Source organism: Raphanus sativus, chromosome 4 (genome assembly GCF_000801105.2).
Source record: "Raphanus sativus cultivar WK10039 chromosome 4, ASM80110v3, whole genome shotgun sequence".
In the NCBI taxonomy this organism is placed as follows: Eukaryota; Viridiplantae; Streptophyta; class Magnoliopsida; order Brassicales; family Brassicaceae; genus Raphanus; species Raphanus sativus.
Window position 1 is genome coordinate 7,341,417 of NC_079514.1, and position 17,684 is coordinate 7,359,100.

General features: G+C 38.5%; 4 protein-coding genes across 4 annotated transcripts; 1 reads left to right on the forward strand and 3 right to left on the reverse strand.

The window, feature by feature from the left end:
* Nucleotides 1-604: 604 nt before the first annotated feature.
* LOC108853774 (FCS-Like Zinc finger 2) lies at nt 605-1,773 on the forward strand. The gene is made up of 2 exons (XM_018627215.2): nt 605-1,080; nt 1,229-1,773. The coding sequence occupies exons 1-2, from the start codon at nt 755-757 to the stop codon at nt 1,416-1,418; spliced, it is 516 nt and encodes a 171-aa protein (XP_018482717.1). The 5' UTR covers nt 605-754; the 3' UTR covers nt 1,419-1,773.
* An 8,360-nt stretch (nt 1,774-10,133) lies between these two features.
* On the reverse strand, nt 10,134-11,811 carry LOC108853996 (casein kinase II subunit beta-2). Its single transcript, XM_018627479.2, has 5 exons — nt 11,457-11,811; nt 11,092-11,319; nt 10,892-11,001; nt 10,629-10,794; nt 10,134-10,444 (listed from the first exon to the last, which is right to left on the reverse strand). The coding sequence occupies exons 1-5, from the start codon at nt 11,674-11,676 to the stop codon at nt 10,314-10,316; spliced, it is 855 nt and encodes a 284-aa protein (XP_018482981.1). The 5' UTR covers nt 11,677-11,811; the 3' UTR covers nt 10,134-10,313.
* A 213-nt stretch (nt 11,812-12,024) lies between these two features.
* Nucleotides 12,025-15,151, reverse strand: LOC108853995 (NAD-capped RNA hydrolase DXO1). Its single transcript, XM_018627477.2, has 13 exons — nt 14,605-15,151; nt 14,282-14,523; nt 14,132-14,197; nt 13,924-14,002; nt 13,735-13,814; nt 13,604-13,627; nt 13,353-13,477; nt 13,010-13,226; nt 12,869-12,922; nt 12,727-12,773; nt 12,536-12,620; nt 12,390-12,453; nt 12,025-12,305 (listed from the first exon to the last, which is right to left on the reverse strand). Exons 1-13 carry the CDS (start codon nt 15,011-15,013, stop codon nt 12,172-12,174), a joined length of 1,626 nt encoding a protein of 541 aa, XP_018482979.2. The 5' UTR covers nt 15,014-15,151; the 3' UTR covers nt 12,025-12,171.
* A 268-nt stretch (nt 15,152-15,419) lies between these two features.
* Nucleotides 15,420-17,551, reverse strand: LOC108853994 (pentatricopeptide repeat-containing protein At4g17616). Its single transcript, XM_018627476.2, has one exon. The coding sequence runs from the start codon at nt 17,410-17,412 to the stop codon at nt 15,442-15,444; it is 1,971 nt and encodes a 656-aa protein (XP_018482978.1). The 5' UTR covers nt 17,413-17,551; the 3' UTR covers nt 15,420-15,441.
* Between the last annotated feature and the right edge of the window lie 133 nt (nt 17,552-17,684).

The following is a 17,684-nucleotide window of genomic DNA, read 5'->3' on the forward strand; positions in this document are numbered from 1 at the left end:
TTGTACTATTATATATTCAGTAGTTTCATAAACTTATTTTTTCTGTCAAATTTCATAAACTTATTCAATCACGCAAATAAACTTATCCTACACACTTTCATATCTTTTATACATTGAATTTATATTTTGCCATTATATTCCATTTAAATTTGATTATTAAAAAAAACATATATAGTCGAAAAACATATATATTTATCGTTATTAGAATTTGATTTGAAGTTAAAAAATCTTGGTAAATCAATTCATTTTATGTAGTTTTAAAATATTGTAGCTTAGTAAGTGTGAAACCGTGTTTCTAAAAAAGAGCCTTTCATGAGACTCCACAGTATTACCTCTATTTTGCTCACGATTCATAAGAAAAAAAGTCTCTAAACTGAGGAAACAATAGTTACGTGAGTGCCTCAATTATTCCTCATAATGGTTAGGTAGTTCGAATTATTAAGAAACTCAATAAAGTAAATAAAGAAGGAAAGAGAAAAATGAAAGCGGTATTGCAAAAACAAATAATAAGAAAAGAAGCCAATAGATTCTCTCTCTCTCTCTCTCTTCTTTTCACTTTTATTTCCTCAAAGCTTTGCTGCTTTTCCTAACCTTTTCTCTCTCTAAACCAGAAATAAACCTGCCCTTCTATTCCTATAAAAGTTAACTCCATTTTCCTCTCAAATCTCCTCCACACCAAACCTCTCCTCTCTCTCCCTCTCTTCGCATCTCAAAGAACAAACAACAGAAAGAAAAACAAAAGAATAACAAGAAAATGGAGGACTCGACTAGAAAGCCTTATTTCATAGAAGAAGAAGACGATGGATTGGTTTCTCTAGCAGAGATGGAAGCTGGAGTTTCTTCTCCTTCTTCTTGTTACAAAAACATGAACCAGTACCATCTTCAGAGTTATTATTATAATTATAATTACCATCAGTACTCTGTTTCATCACCCAGATCTGTTGTTGTCTCTGGAAAATTCCATGATTTTAGATTCGACAATAGCTGTTTCGGACAACAATCATCAGTTCCTCATTTCTTGGACTCCTGTTTCCTCTGTAAGAAGCGTCTTGGTCATAACAAAGACATCTTCATGTACAGGTACACATCTTTTCTTTCTTTTTGATCTTTTATTTTAATTTCTATAGCAGATATATTAGCTTAGGTTTTTAAATATTTTAGTCAGCAATAGAAGAAAGAAACCCTAATTCTGTTATTTGATGTTTATTTTTTTGTATGGGAATAACAGAGGAGACACACCGTTCTGTAGCGAGGTGTGTAGAGAAGAACAGATAAAGAGAGACGAGTCGAAAGAGAAGAAAAAGAATCTGTCTTCATCTGTGAAAGCTATGAGAAGAAATGAAAAGAGAAGCTCTTCTTCTTCTCCAACTAGATCTCGTGACTATGCTTTCCATTCTGGAACTGTTGCTGCTGCTTAGTTTCCAATATCTCTTTTAGTTAAATATTCCATGGCAACAAAACCAAGAGAATCCATTCAAGCCAATTGCTGTAAAAGTTGGTTAATGGTTTGAATTTTAAAACTCCTTTTCAAGGGTTTGTCCTTTTTCGTTTTTATTAGATAAAGAAAAAAAAAATCATGCAATTTTGGGAGTCCAAGAAAACTGTGGCCAGACGTCTTGCCTATGTGAATTTGGTACATCTTTTTTTTTGTTAATATGTGAAGAAAACAAAAAAATATGTAATGTGAACATCATCATCAGCTTGGCTGTTTGTTTATTTTTAAATGATGGAATTGTAATGAAATAGTACAAGATATAGATATATATATACATATATGTGTGTGTGTGTGATAATAACTAATATATTTTTTAATTTTCGTTATTAAAATGACATGTGGCACAGTTATGAATCGAAATAAAATTTGATGCAATGGAATCAACTCTGGTTTGGAGTAGGTTTGACGTCAATGACTTCAAAGAATAATACAATGATGTATTATTAGACAGGTTGTTTCTGCCCATGTAATGAAATCATTTGTGCAGTACAGTTTTATTGAAACTGAAGTACAATTAATTATAAGAAGCAGCAGTACAATTTCTTTTTCAGAAAGAAAGATTTAAGGTTAATAAACTTTTCATCTCCTACCTTACCCAGTCACAAACGTAGGTTTTCTGTTAACCACAAGTTCTTTTTCACAATCATCTGTAGTTTTCTCTTCTTGCAATCTTAAAATGTATTATGTCATCTCACATCAGATCACAATCACATTCACATGATGTTGGTTATTCCGATGTGAAGGGTTGTGTTGTAATCACGGGTCAAGTTACTCTGCACACATCACATTCTTATCAGATGTGAAGGAAAACAGCTGTTGATTTGGGTTAATGGGCTTATAACTTTACAACTTGGGGCTTTTCTGAGACTTGATATCAATGCACTTTACAAATATCATCTTGTTTAAAAAAATTAAGGCAGAGAAAACCATAATTATTCTCTACTAGGCTCTCTCATAAGTTCATAACCCCTTTTGTCAATTCTCCAACAGAATTTGATTCCTCGATAGTTTTTGTAAGACTTTCAACCAAAAAGGTCATGTTGGGTCTCTCCTTATCGGTTTTCTTCAGACAATAATCAGCAGTTTAGCCACTCTCTTAACCATAGCAACTGAAATATGTTCTTCGTAGCTTCGTGTCAACGATCATTCTAAAGCTTTTGCTATTAACAGGGTATAGTTTGACCCATTCTACAAGAGTCTTCAGCCAAAGGTTTCATTCGCCCTATTGTGCGAAAACCAGATGATGATCTCATACAGAACAACACCAAAGCTAGAGACATCGCTATGTGTCCTCAGATGGCCGGTTTCTTCGTACTCTGGAGCTGCATAGCCCTTTGTTCCGACTCTCTTTTTGGAGATACCATGAAAAAATATATAAAAGGAAGTTGTTACTTGTGGAAGAAGCAATTAATAGTATATCAAGTTTGTAAACGAGATATGAGAAATGTTACTGCAGTTGTAACGTGAGTTTGTTCTTCTCCTTCATCAGCACCCTCTCAAGAGAGACCAAAAGTCCGATAATTTCTATCAGCCGGTTTAGATTGGTTCAATTGTATATATATTTAGGTGGTTTAATCCGGTTTAGCTTATCTATATATACATGTAAACAATACTTTGTACAGTGACGAGTTTGTGAATAACAACCACATTATTTTCATTTCTCTCGAGAACTCGTCACTCTCATATGGTATCAGAGCAATTTTCTGCTCGATTATCTCTGATTCTCTTCTCAGATCTTTGTTTTCACTACGGAATCGTGAAGATCTAGCTACATATGAGCTTCGATTGAAGTTTCGAATCCAGATTCATCGCTATCGGTGATCTCTCTCTTCGATTCGAGCTTCTTCTCGCGTTCAGATTCGATTTTCACCATGGTGAAACAAGGAAGGAAGATGAGGACACGAAACACGGTATCAGACTCGGAGACACCAGCATTGAGGAATCGATCGCGCAACTCCGTCAACGGCGACGACGATCTTGATGTTGATGTTGATCCGCCTCCGACTCTACCGATTCATCGCGCTACGCAAGGATTAACTCACTCTGGTATCACATCGATAGACTCTCACAGTCCTTACTTCTTGCATTCTGCAGATCATCCAGGACTAGTTATTGCGAATCAGAATCTTGATGGAACGAATTACAATAACTGGTATATTGCGATGAAGATGAGTTTAGATGCTAAGAACAAGATAGGATTTGTGGATGGATCGTTGGTTAGACCAGATGTGAATGATCCTTTGTTCAAGATTTGGAGTCGATGCAACAGCATGGTCAAATCTTGGTTACTCAACACTGTGAATAAGGAGATTTACGATAGTATTTTATACTATGAGGACGCTGTAGAGATGTGGAATGACTTGCATTCGAGGTTCAGAGTGAGTAATCTTCCTCGAAAGTATCAGCTGGAGCAGTCTATAGCAACACTTAAGCAAGGCAATATGGATCTTTCTGCGTATTACACGAAGAAGAAGACTCTTTGGGAGCAGCTTTCCAACACAAGAATCACCACTGCTCGTAGGTGCACTTGTGATCATGTTAAAGAACTCCTTGAAGAAGCTGAGACCAGCAGAATCATTCAGTTTCTCATGGGATTAAATGAGAATTTTGCTAATATCCGTGGGCATATTCTGAACTTGAAACCTCGTCCAAGCTTACCTGAGATATACAACATGCTGGATCAAGATGAAAGTCAAAGGATTGTTGGTTCTAACCAACGCTTGAATACTCCTCCAGCAGCTTTTCAGGTGCAAGACTCGACGGTTTCTGATCCAAATCAAATATTGCTAGCTCAAGGAGGTTATCATAAGGTCAAGTGTTCCTACTGCTCGCGTCTGGGTCATACTGTTGACAAATGTTACAAGAAGCACGGCTACCCACCTGGTTTCAGAGGACGAAAACCACCTGCAGTTGCTTCTGCTAACATGACTATGTCACAGTCATCAATGACCACTGAAGAAGTCTCGGGAGATCAGATGTCAAAGGATCAGATTCAGTCAATGATATCTTACTTGAGTTCCCAACTTCAATCGCAGAGTGTCTCTTCCACAACTGAAACAGCAAACGCCTCTACATCAACCAGTGCTCCTGTGATTTCACAGATTACAGGCAGCCTTTCCGGTAACTTCATTTCTCTATACAATCATTCTTATCATGACATGCTTATCTCTTCTACTACTAAAGAAACAGATGTGTCTCTTAGAGCTTGGATAATAGACTCAGGAGCCACACATCACGTTAGTCATGATAGGAACCTGTTCACAGATTATAAACCCTTAGATCATACCTATGTGACCCTTCCCAATGGTTATACAGTTACTATAAAGGGGGTAGGATGCATTCGTTTAACGGATTCTATAATTCTGTTTGATGTTCTTTACATTCCGGATTTCAAATTTAATCTCCTGAGTGTGAGTGTTTTAACGAAATCTTTGAATACTGAAGTTTCTTTCACTGCTACTGCTTGTTTCATTCAGGAACTTACTCAGGAATTGATGATTGGTCACGGTAGTCAAATCGGGAATTTATATCTGTTGGATGTTCATAATAATACGCATAAGTCTTTGTCTTTCAAAGGTATGTCGTCTGTTTCCATGGTTGTAGATTCGATTACTTGGCATAAACGTTTAGGTCATCCTGCTCAGTATAAAGTTGATATGTTATCTGATGTATTGGCCATTTCAAAAGCAAATAAAAATCATTCTGATCATTGTCATGTTTGTCATTTAGCTAAACAGAAACATAAACCTTTTCCGATTAGACAGAACATGTGCAAGTCTGCTTTTGAATTGCTTCACATTGATACATGGGGTCCTTTTGCTGAACCGACTGTAGATGATTCTAAGTACTTCTTAACCATTGTGGATGATTTCAGTCGAGCAACTTGGGTTTTCTTAATGCGTGCTAAATCTGATGTCATTAATATCTTTCCTGATTTTGTTAAAATGGTTGAGAACCAATATAACACAAAGGTTAAAGCTGTTAGATCAGATAATGCAAATGAACTCAATTTCACTGAATTTTATGCTGCTCGTGGTATTGTCTCATATCATTCTTGCCCTGAAACTCCTGAACAAAATTCTGTAGTTGAAAGAAAGCATCAACATATTTTAAATGTTGCTCGTGCATTGCTTTTTCAGTCGCATGTTCCTTTGAAATTTTGGGGTGATTGTGTTTTGACAGCAGTTTTCTTGATAAATAGATTACCTTCCCCTGTCATAGGTAACATCTCTCCTTTTGAGCGATTAACCCATAAGAAACCTGAGTATGAAGCCTTGAAAACCTTTGGATGTTTATGTTATGCAAGTACCTCTCCCAAACATAGGAATAAATTTGATCCTAGAGCTAGGGCTTGTGTCTTCCTAGGTTATCCTTCAGGTTATAAAGGTTACAAGCTATTAGATGTAGAGACACATTCTGTTTCTATTTCAAGGCATGTCATGTTTCATGAGGATATTTTCCCATTTGCTTCATCAACCCTTCGTGATGAAGTCAAAACTTTCTTTCCTCATTTTCATTCTCCTGCTCAACCTGATGATTTGTTCTCTAAACAATCATCTTCTGATACACATCATCAATCTGATGTGGCATCTTCTTCGGGTTCCATCCCTTCTGGAACTCGACCTGTTCGAACCAAGAAACAACCAGCCAACTTGCAGGATTTTCATTGTTACAATCTCTCACCCGATCAATCCACACCTTACCCTATAGCCAATTTTCTTTCTTATTCATCTTTATCTCCTCCCTTTCAAGCTTTTATCAATTCTATTACTAAGATCAAAGAACCTCAGAAATACAAAGAGGCCTTGCTTGATGAGTTGTGGTGTGATGCTATGCGAGAGGAGATAGGATCGCAAGAGAGAACAAAGACTTGGAGTATCTGTACTTTACCTCCTGGTAAGACAGCCATTGGTTGCAAATGGATAAACAAGGTGAAATACAATCCTGATGGTACTGTAGAGAGATATAAAAGTCGATGTGTTGGACAGGGTTATACACAAGAAGAAGGTGTAGATTACCAAGAAACTTTCTCTCCAGTTGCGAAGTTATCCACTGTTCGATTGATTCTTGATATTGCAGCTAAGATGAAGTGGTCTCTTACACAATTGGATATATCAAATGCTTTCTTGAATGGTGATCTTGAAGAGGAGATTTATATGAAGCTTCCCCCTGGTTATGAAGAACTAACAGGTGTATCTTGTCCGCCAAACTCAGTCTGTCGTCTTCACAAGTCACTATATGGACTCAAACAGGCGTCGCGACAATGGTACTTGAAGCTATCTCAAACTTTGATGAACATGGGTTACAAGAAATCGCATCATGACCACACACTGTTTGTTAAGTACATTGATGGGAAGTACGTTGCAGTATTAGTATATGTAGATGATATACTAGTGGCGAGCAACAACACTGATGCTGTGAAGATGTTTGTTGCCGAACTAGAATCTCATTTTAAGCTGCGAAATCTGGGTGATGCTAAGTATTTTCTTGGGTTGGAGATAGCACGTTCATCGAAAGGCATCTCAGTATGTCAGAGGAAATATACCCTTGAGTTATTGGATGATGCAGGTTTCCTTGGTTGCAAGCCATCTACTATACCGTTGGATCCAACTGTGAAGCTCTCCAAGGAAACAATCATACCAAAGGATGGGTCTAAAGTGCTTCATGAAATGGGAGCGTTGATACCAGAACCGAAGGTCTATCGAAAACTTATGGGAAGGCTCATGTATTTGGCTATCACGCGACCAGACATCACTTACACATTGACAAAGCTGTGTCAATACTCTTCGGCTCCACGAGAAGCTCATTTGCAGGCAGTTCATAAACTCTTGAGGTATCTTAAAGGTACGATTGGGCAAGGGATCTTTTATGATGCTGCGGGTACTTTTGCTCTTCGAGGGTTCGCTGATGCAGATTGGGGAGCGTGTCTTGACTCTCGGAAGTCTATCACAGGATACATGATGTTTTTGGGAGACTCGCTAGTCTCTTGGCGATCGAAGAAACAGAGAACTGTGTCGAGAAGCACAGCTGAAGCAGAGTTTCGAGCCTTAGCCGATGCGTCTTGTGAGATTGAATGGGTCATACGAATCATGGCTGATCTCTTATTACCTATAACACTCCCTGCGCATCTATATGGTGACAACACAGCTTCTCTTTACATTGCGAATAACTCAGTATATCATGAGCGCACCAAGCACGTGGAACTTGATTGCTACACGATCAGGGAACGCATTGATGCAGGAATGATCAAGACGATGCATGTCAGAACACATAATCAACTAGCTGATGTGTTGACAAAGGCATTATATCCAGCGCCTTTCAGAGATCTCATTTCCAAGATGGGAGTTCTGGACTTGTACACACCTCCATCTTGAGGGGGGGTATCAGCCGGTTTAGATTGGTTCAATTGTATATATATTTAGGTGGTTTAATCCGGTTTAGCTTATCTATATATACATGTAAACAATACTTTGTACAGTGACGAGTTTGTGAATAACAACCACATTATTTTCATTTCTCTCGAGAACTCGTCACTCTCATAATTTCCGATTAAAATCATATGTCCAAAAGCATGGTTGATGATTTGAAGTCTCTGTATATTACGTGCCCCCAGAAAATAATAAGATTTTATTTAATCACTATTGGACCTCTACTAGCCATTAGCTTGTGACCCTTTCATTACAAACAAAATGATAAATAATATTCGAATATCAACCCATTTTCTTGGACAAAGCTCGATTTCTTTTTTTTTTTTCAAAAATTTGATCGCAAAAGCCATAGCTGAAGCTATACATACTTGTTGACTTTGTTGATTGAGTTTCTTGACGGCTACGGTAAGTGGAGAATGAGGATCTCTTCTGGTGGAAGTGTTAATAGTGGGCAAAATGATTATTGACCAATAATGCTTATGCCCTTTTGACTGAAGATTAACCGGACTTCAATCTTCAAACCTCTAAACCTTTTCCATCTAATTGAATTCCTCTCTTCTCCTTTTCTAGCTTTTGAAAGCTTGATTGATGTATTTGATCTTCTTATGCAAATGCATTCATATATGAATTTTTAAAAAATGCGAAACAAGCTATTGCGTAATCGCTCTCTAGCAAACAACATGAAAACTCTCTGCAACTTCCTTTAAGAATATCGACGCCACCTTCAATGAACAAAACAAAAAGCATACTTTCAAACTACTTTCGAGATTATCATCATTTCTTTTCTTGTAAACATCTTTGATTCTTTTCTTACCAACTAATATCAAATCTCAATCTCCAGAGGACGAATTTTTTTTCTTCTAAAAAGAGATTTCTTCAATTGTTAACAGAATTATATTTGTCGATTTCTTATTATAAGTAACATTTTTACACCTACCAGAAGTAGTGCTTTTACCTAGCGATAGAGAAGGAGAGTTGTATTTGAAATCGACAAGAATAAAAAGGTCGCAAGTTCCTGGAATGTGTCCTGGCTTAAACTGCCATAGGTATGGATAAACAGGCCAGTGTCCCTCGCCGTTGTCTGAAAGGGAGTGTACTCAAATCATGCTGTAGGATTCATCACTCAAAATCATTGGTTATTACAACAAAGCTCTCTCTTCCATCCAGATATAAGTGGTTGCATTATATAACAACAAAGCCCAAGAGATCCAAAACAAATTGTGTCGGATATTTTTAAGCAACCAAAAGGGGTTGACGAAAGAAAGCTTTCTTGGTCCACTGGTCTGAGAAAGCAACAGCTCCATCAAAAAGGTGGGCCGTGGATTATTTTGGCCCAATATACTTTTAGTGACAAATGTTGGTTGGATGGAACTGAGATCAAAACGTTGGTAGGTTTTGATACAAAGCAAAAAAAAAACATTCAAATGGAAACTGGGGGTAAAAGCAAATAGAAGAAAAAAGGGTAATGTATTACAATTGTTACTAGATTTTGACCCGCGCTTTTGAAGCGCGGGATATTTTACGATAAAAAATTTTACTAATAATTTAACAAATATTTTGGTAATTTTTAAAGAGTGTGTATTTAAAATATTTTTGTATTTAAATCAGTATTTTTAAATTCAACCCGATTGTGATTATACTGGTTAATCCGGAGATCTGACAATTCAATTTATGTTTTTAAAATATTCATATTAAAAAATCACTAAAACCCGAGACTAACCGATTGAACTGATGGATGACCGATATGTAATCTAATTGGATTTAAATTGTAATAGTTTCATAATTTGTAATTTTATAATCGAAATTTTAAAGTTCACTATTTTTCAATTTATGAAATTATGACGGCTTTACAAAATTTTAAAAAGAAAATGATAGATATAAAATAACTAAGATTAATTATTGTATTATTTGGAAACATTGATAGTAGTATAAAAATATATTGTTTGGAAACATTGATAGTAGTATAAAAAATATATTGTTTGGAAACATTGATAGTAGTATAAAGAAATAATTATATTGTTTGGAAACATTGATAGTATTATAAAGAAATAAGTATATTGTTTGGAAACATGGATAGTAGTATAAAGAAAGGAATATTAGTGATTTAATGTATGTTTAACTATAAAGTATAAAGATATATTTAATTTAAAAACTTACAAAATAAATGTTAGGTCCAATGTAATGTTTCTGTTTTAATAAGATAGATGTGGGATTATACTTGCAGCTAATGTAGTAGAGTCTAAATCTAGCAAGGGGCACACAAAAACAATAACAGAGACAAACTAGGTTCCCGCTTCCTGATACAAATATGCCTTTTTCTTTCTTTGTTGTACACAAGTCTCCTGCTTTTTCAAAACGCATGCTGCTCTTGTACCTGCTCCTTCGTTCCTTCACGGCTTGTGTAACTTAAACCCAAATACTCTTGGCACATAGCTTTGCGATGCCTTTTGCGGTTTCAGATGTCCGTACGTCATCAGGAACAGATGTGGAAACGTTGTCCCAAAGTATGCTCCATCTATATCTGTTTTTATGTTGTTAAAGAACAGCAAACATACACAAAGATTGCAGCAATAACACAATAAAAAGAATATGAATATATCTTAATAAGAATCAAATCAATACCAAACTAGACTCTTTATAAAGCATGCATATGTATGTATACTAATAAGTTGAGGAGCGAGCGAATTAAAAAAAAAAAAGGATACTTCCTTGGTATTTAGATCGTGGGTAATAGACGTCTTCACATTTAGGGCAATATATCTTAACGGTGCTTGCTCTAGGAATATCAGATTGCCCAACTGGTAAACAAGGCTGCCCACAACAATACACTCTTGGGCACCTTCCAAAGTCATAGTTTTTGTATTTGTCTAACTGTAAAAAATCATTGATAAAAAAACCAAAACAACACTTAGTGTGTATGTTTTAACATGATTGTTTCAAGTACATATAAAAAAAAGAATTGCTTTACCATAGAAGCGAGGCCTTTGCTGGTCAAAATGTAACGAGCATGAATCATTCCATACAGCATCTCTGCAGCCGACTCGATCAATTCATTCTGTTCTTCTGTAAGCATCTCACCTGTCAATCCGAAACCGAACATTGAGAAACAAACAAACAAAAACACACAGATAGTAAAATCATTTCAGGTGTAAGAAAAGACATATTTACTATGAGAAGAGTCAACATCGAGAATCAAATCAAGGGCATAGTCGTAGTAAGGAACTTGATGGCTGAGACCACACAAGTTAAAGTCATCCTGGATGTAATCATCATCAACCTCGCAGAAGAACTCGTTCCCACGGAGGTTGCAGAACCAAGATATCCACGACGTGTCCTCCTCCCCCTCTGACCCACTCACCTCTGATTCCTCGCTGTCTGTCTCCGATACATCCACAGCTACAAAAACAACAAAAAAGTGGCGTTTTTAAGATTTAAAGTTTCTAGCTTTTCATAAAAAAAATCCCAAATTGAGAGCAAACCCTAGGTACGGAATCGAAATCGAAAGATGCAAAAAATAGGAACGAATCTCTCACCGTCGGAGATGGTAGTCTTGGAGAGAGAACCAGAACGTGAATCTCTGCTATTGAGGTCGTGCAGCTGCTTCCCTGTCATGACGGCAGCCTTGCCTTTTCCATTGACGGGCTGAGACATCGATGAATGCGAGGAGGCTCGGTTATCGCGAACCTCGTTTACAACACGTTTCCGATCGACGACCTCCGACCTGGATCCAACCGTTCCCCTCTCTCTATACATGATCTAATTGCCAAAAAAGGAGTCGTAGAAGGAATTGAGCTTCACGATCTCTAGGGTTTCCAAAAAGAGCTTCTCTCGCCTCCTCGCGTATATATCTATCTGACAACTAGTCTCTTGGTGGAACATTTACACAGATAAGAAAAAAAAAAACAAAGGAATAAAAGAAAGGGACAAGGGTAAAACGGGAAAGTAATTAATGTAATTAGGTTCTCCGGTAGAGAATGGCGGTGATTCGCCGTTAGAGAGAGAGGAGAGACACGTGATGCTCACGTGGTACGACTATAAGGCTTGGACCGACTAAAACAGGCCCGGCCCAAGTTAGATTCATTTCTCGGTTTGCAAAACAGCTTTAAACCAAAATAAAAGTAAATATTCTTCACTGTCTGGGTTGGTTATGTGTAAGTTACAAGTACAAATACAAAATCAAAACTTTTATTTAAAGAATTTTGATTTTCATCCCTATAAAGACTCCACTTAACAGAATCACAGAGAGAGTTACTGAGGTGGCGGTGGTGAGGAAGGATTTTGAAGAAGGTGAACATGATTAGTGATGGCGTCAGGACAAGACTGAGCTTGAAGAAGCTCTAGCCTCATGAAAGGATGCACGAACTGAAGTGTGTAATCTTCGTCTGCATATATAACACACATAGAGAGATATTGGTCTTCCATAGAGCGGCTCAAATAAAAAAGGAATATCGGAGGGAGCTGCTTACTCTCTTTAACAGTGCCGTATAGCCAGCAAAGAACCTCATCAGCAAATGCCAAGCACACTCCTCCCTAGTTTCCATTTTTTGTTCAGATTTAACAAGATATAGTTCAACTATGTATATAATGAGAGTTTAGTTTTTATAAAACTGACCTGCCAGTAGTTTTTCAGCCTGGCTCTGTGTGCGATATCTTTTGTTCTTAGTCTCTCTATGCGTACTAGTCTCCCTCCATCATCTCTACACCAAGTTATAAAGAAAACAAAAGGAAAAATGAAAAGTTTATTTTGATAGCTTTGATTGAATCTCAAAAAGGGGAAAACTTATATAAGTTTTTCTCTTTTACCTATATCCAACGAGAATGTAAGGCACTCCTGCTACAAATGATTGTATCTGCAGCAATAAACCAGTTTTCCTATTGGTACTTCTAAGAATCCACAAGAATAGAGAATATGCAATTCGTGAGACACCATTACTTTAGTACTTACCCAGAATTTAAGCAGTTTCTCTCTCTCATATCTCTCTACGGTACGATCATCCAACTACAGAGAGTAAACAGTAGGTAAGTTACAGGCAATGAAAAAGAAGCTAAAATAACAAATCAGAAACTTAGCATGAAGAAGCCATACCTCGCGAGTAGTTTTCAACTCTATATAAATCCTCCTTCCTTCATCAGTTTCATCGCAGCAATCCATTTCAGCACCCATCAGAACACGGTGAGCTCCGAGTTTGGTCTTCACAACAGAACAGAATTCAACATTTGCATCCACGTGGTGTATGTCTTCTCCATATGCTCTTCCTGGATCTTCCGTTGCAAGGCTTTCGAAACAGTAACCCCAGTAACATCTGATTGCAATATAGATAGAGCATAGGTTTCATTAGAGTAGCAAAATAAACCCAGTAACTTCTTCTGCCCCTAATATTCTGAACTACTGATTACTATTAGATCTTGTCTCCTACAATGAAGATTACCTGCGGCGATCTAAGTCACTCTGTGGCCTTTCAGGCAGTTTATGCACATCCAGATATATGGTTCCATTCCTCTTATGCACACCCATTTCCCATGGCTCATGCCGATTGTAAGCAGCACCCAGTATCTGTGAGAGATAGATAAAACAAAGAAAAGTCAATGAGTTATCAAACAGATCGCTGCATTCTCCTTTCTTGTTCAATACAGTAATACCAAAGAATAAAGTAAAATAAATGTTGAGGATCTTATTTACCTTGTTCAGATTATTACGGAATGTCTGTCCAAAAAGAAGCACAAAAAGACAACCATGATGAGAATATCTCTTTCAAGTAATGAAACTGACAGTGAAATGGACTTGATACATTACACACAAGCACTTCGTACCACAAAATGAATGTTCTCCAAAGAAATGTTTTTTTCTCTAATGCTGCCAAGAAGGTCACCAAAGCCCTCAGAGCCCAGATCTGCCTCAGCAGAGAAAAAAAAAACAATCAGATTAATACCTCGAACTTTGACATCTTGCACATGCTCTAATAGTTCTCAAAAAAAAAAGTAGTAACACTAGACCATTACCTATTTTCTCGATAAAAGTATCATAACCTTGATTCAAATCCGCGCCAATGTCTTCAGAAACATGACGCTTGAAAAGCCTCTGGAAAACAAGAACAGAGTGGACGGACACAAATAAGCTGCTGCAGATGACATACATATTTACATATATATATATATATCAACTAGATATATAGTTCAAAAAGAACAAGAATACCAAAAAAGAACTCACCAATCCTCGCTCATCATAGAATACTTCCCCACCTTCAACACGACTGTAGCTAGTAAGCTCACATGGCTGTAACGAAACATGTTAGCAAAAGCGAGCTCTGCCTTTAATAATCCAAAAAACAGTGTTCCTTTCTTTATAAAACGTTATTACCTCCTGAAAGACGGTAGATTTCCTAGACAAAGTCTCTTTGCTTTTGGAAAGCTTAAGTTCTGAAACAAAACGCTCATCACGCTGATAACTCTGGTATCTCCCACCACGTCCACCACGTCCTCCAGGGAAAGGCCCAGGACGAGGAAGAAGCCCAGGTCCTCCTCTCCCATTACCCCAACGCCCACGTCCCATTCCTCCTCTCCCGCCTTGGTTGTTGTCACTGCTCCATCCCGCAGGCAAAACTGTCATAATAAACAACAATTAACAAAGATAGTAGTGACTCTGGCTCCTATCGACTCTATCAAAACAAGAATCGAACTTGCCAGGGATTGAGTAAGTGCTTAAAGCAGGTGTCTTAGTGTAGTCTTCATTATCAGACCCAAACAGATCTTTCTCGTCTTCTTCTTCTTCTTCTTCGTAAGAGTAAACTCCACTTTCTACATTATCGTTTCCCCTATAGCTGCTATCTACTCCTCCTCCGTCGTCGTCTCCACGCTCCTCTCTCCCACCGCCGCTGCTTCCGCTACCGCTCGAGCTGCTAGAATCCGCGCCACCACCACCGCCGCCTCCGCCTTTAGAGGAAGACGCACCGGAAGAGGAAGCTGAGCCAGACGAGGAGGAGGAGGAAGAGCCGGAAGAGGAGGATTTCGAGCGCGAAGATCGAGAGTCGTTGTCGGAATCTTCCCCGAACAAATCGTCCATTGGGTTTTTCATCGGCGGTGAATTATCCATTAGGGAGTTTTTGGCTTTTACGTTAGGGTTTGGCTTCTTCCCTTCCGATCGGAATCGAGAGAACTAGAAGTACGACACAGCGAGTTCAATCGCGAGTTAACTCGGTTTTTGGTGACTCTATTGAGCTTTGGGCTTTCAATACGAATCAGGTCCATTTAGCTTCCTTTTTTAAAAAAAAAACATAAGGCAAATGTAACTTCACTGAAATTACCATGTAACCCCTGTATTTCAGATAATACTCTAGCAAACCCTTCAACTTTGGGTTAATTTCAGAAGTATTTCCATTTAAGCCCCTAGGTTTTATATAATATTCTTTTTTTGCCAGCGATTTTGTACGTTAAACAAGTTTAGCCATACCGTACAGAAAATTTTATCCTAAAACCGAAGAATTAAACTAAATTAAAAAAAATCCAAACTGAGTTAGTATTTCATACTATACCAACAAGTTTCCTGAAGGCCTTAACATGCTCAACCCTCTGTGCTTGAGCCTCTGTTACAGCATCAGCTGCTTTCAAGTTTCTGTACAGATTCTTATGAACCTTAAGATACTCATTCTTATACATAGCTACATCATTATACATACCCTTCTCCTTCATGTAACTTATAACCTCCATCACTCTCTCAAAATACCCACCCCTCAGGAAGTTCACCACAAGCTTCTCCAACAGATCTTGCGTCACCTCCAAGTTCCCTCTGCTCGCCATGTTCCTTTTGATATCTCCCCACGTGACTGTGATCTCCCTGTACATGCCGAGAGACGAGTACATGTCGACCAAGATCCAGAAGCTCTGCACGGTCGGTGGGATTTTCATCTTCTGGATTTTACGGTAGGTCGTCACCGCGTCTCCTTGCATTTTAGCTTTGCAGAAGTAGTAGAGAGACGAGTTCAGCTCGTAGAGCATGCTTGGAACCTTCATCTGTTCTCCTGCGTTTAGTTCCTCAACCAATAGTGCCCTGAGCTCTGTGTTTTCACAACCTTTCTCTAAAATCTCATCTGAAGGATCTGTGATTAAACCGGCTTTGGTCATCTGTCTCACAAGAACCTCGGCGTTTCTCAACATCTTGCTCTTGTGATAACCCGACAAGACCTTTCTATATGTAGCCAAGTCCATGGGATTGCCAGCAGAATCCATGTCGTCGAGAATATCGTGAGCAGCTTCTAACCAACCGATGTCTACACAAGCATCAACAACATCACCACACAGCTTGGATCCACCCACCGAGAACAAAACCTTCGACAGCTCAGGGAGATCACCACGTCTCTTGTAACCACACACCAACTTAGCGAGAGTCTTGTTCGTGACACCAAGCTTGGAATCTGCGTAACTAACAAAGCTCGCTTCACGATCCACACCGAGAGACGAAGAATCTCTCTGCAACACATTAGGTGAAATCTGAATCTTTAAACCGGATTTGATATGGTGAGACCCAACAGACAGAACCATAACCTTGTCAAGATTCCTAACCGAAGGCAAATCCTTATCACTCTTGCATATATCTAACACAAGCCGACCCGCGGAACCAACATCATCAAACTTGAACTCAAGGCTTAACAAATTATCATACAAAAGACGATAGTGACAAAGAAGCTGACTCGGCACGTCGTGACCGATACACTCCTTGAGCTTCTTCAACTCATCTCTCATCCCGTTCATCTCATAAACGCAAGACATGATCACAATCGAATACGCATCCGCAACGACATCTACTTTCGCCATCAGCTCGATGAGTTCTTGTCCTTTGAGAGAGAAACCGAATCTCACGCAAGAACCAAGCACAAGATTAAACAAAACCGCATCAGGCTTCATCACGACGACATTACTGTTCCTTTTTAATTCCACGAAACGATGACAGACCTGAACTAAATAATTCGAAGCTAAGCAAGTCCCGACCTCTGTTTTCACCATATGCATCAACACAAGCCGCAACACATCGGAAGGTAACACAAATCCCTTCTCCAGCATCGTGCGGAGTATGTTACAAGCAGATTCAGACATCTGAGCTCTCGCTAGAGACAGTAACAGCTTAGTTAACGAATCGAGGTTCACGAGGCCTGAGTTCTGCTTCAAAGCCAGACGAGTCAGATCATCAGCCTTGCAAAGCCAGGCGGAATCGGATGAGTAAGACAAGACAGTGACGAACCTGTTCATGATGGAACTATCGGGAAACCCGTAGAGACGTTTGTAATCTTTGAACACGTCCCAAGCGTCATCTACGCGGTGGTGATCCCTGAGAGCTGTTTCGAGCTTCTTCGTGAGAATCACTTGAGAAGAAGCTTCCCAGCTTAGTCTCGCAGGTTGAACAGTAGTGGTGCAGAACAGTGACGGTTTCGAAGATGTGCGACTGAGATCGAATAATCGACGTAGCGATTCAAGAACTAAGCTCCGTTTCCTAAGCATCAGTCTAGATCTCCGAATGCGAAGAAGATTAACTTTCAAGGAATCCAAGTCGAAATGAAACTACAATACGAAGAACCCTAAATTGTTGGAGACTCTTGAGTCGACTCGAGAGAGAGGAAAAGACGAGAGTGGCAAGACCGTGAATTTCACTTTGTCCAAAGACTTTTTTTTAGTAATTTTTAACTTTTGTGGTAAAGGGCTCGACGAAATCTTATATTTACAATTTTGAGTCATAAGATTCAATTTGAACAATCAGACCCCCAACAGTAACA

Excerpts from the sequence above, each read along its gene's own strand:
- LOC108853995 (XM_018627477.2), bottom strand. The coding sequence starts at position 15,013 with ATGGATAATTCACCGCCGATGAAAAACCCAATGGACGATTTGTTCGGG. Across the intron at positions 14,524-14,604 it reads AAGCACTTACTCAATCCCTG|TTTTGCCTGCGGGATGGAGC; the intron begins GCAAGTTCGATT and ends TTATTATGACAG. Across the intron at positions 13,478-13,603 it reads TCCGTAATAATCTGAACAAG|ATACTGGGTGCTGCTTACAA; the intron begins GTAAATAAGATC and ends TATCTCTCACAG.
- LOC108853996 (XM_018627479.2), bottom strand. The coding sequence starts at position 11,676 with ATGTATAGAGAGAGGGGAACGGTTGGATCCAGGTCGGAGGTCGTCGAT. Across the intron at positions 11,320-11,456 it reads CAAGACTACCATCTCCGACG|CTGTGGATGTATCGGAGACA; the intron begins GTGAGAGATTCG and ends TTGTTTTTGTAG. Across the intron at positions 11,002-11,091 it reads CGATGTTGACTCTTCTCATA|GTGAGATGCTTACAGAAGAA; the intron begins GTAAATATGTCT and ends TCGGATTGACAG.
- LOC108853774 (XM_018627215.2), top strand. The coding sequence starts at position 755 with ATGGAGGACTCGACTAGAAAGCCTTATTTCATAGAAGAAGAAGACGAT. Across the intron at positions 1,081-1,228 it reads AAAGACATCTTCATGTACAG|AGGAGACACACCGTTCTGTA; the intron begins GTACACATCTTT and ends TGGGAATAACAG.
- LOC108853994 (XM_018627476.2), bottom strand. The coding sequence starts at position 17,412 with ATGCTTAGGAAACGGAGCTTAGTTCTTGAATCGCTACGTCGATTATTC.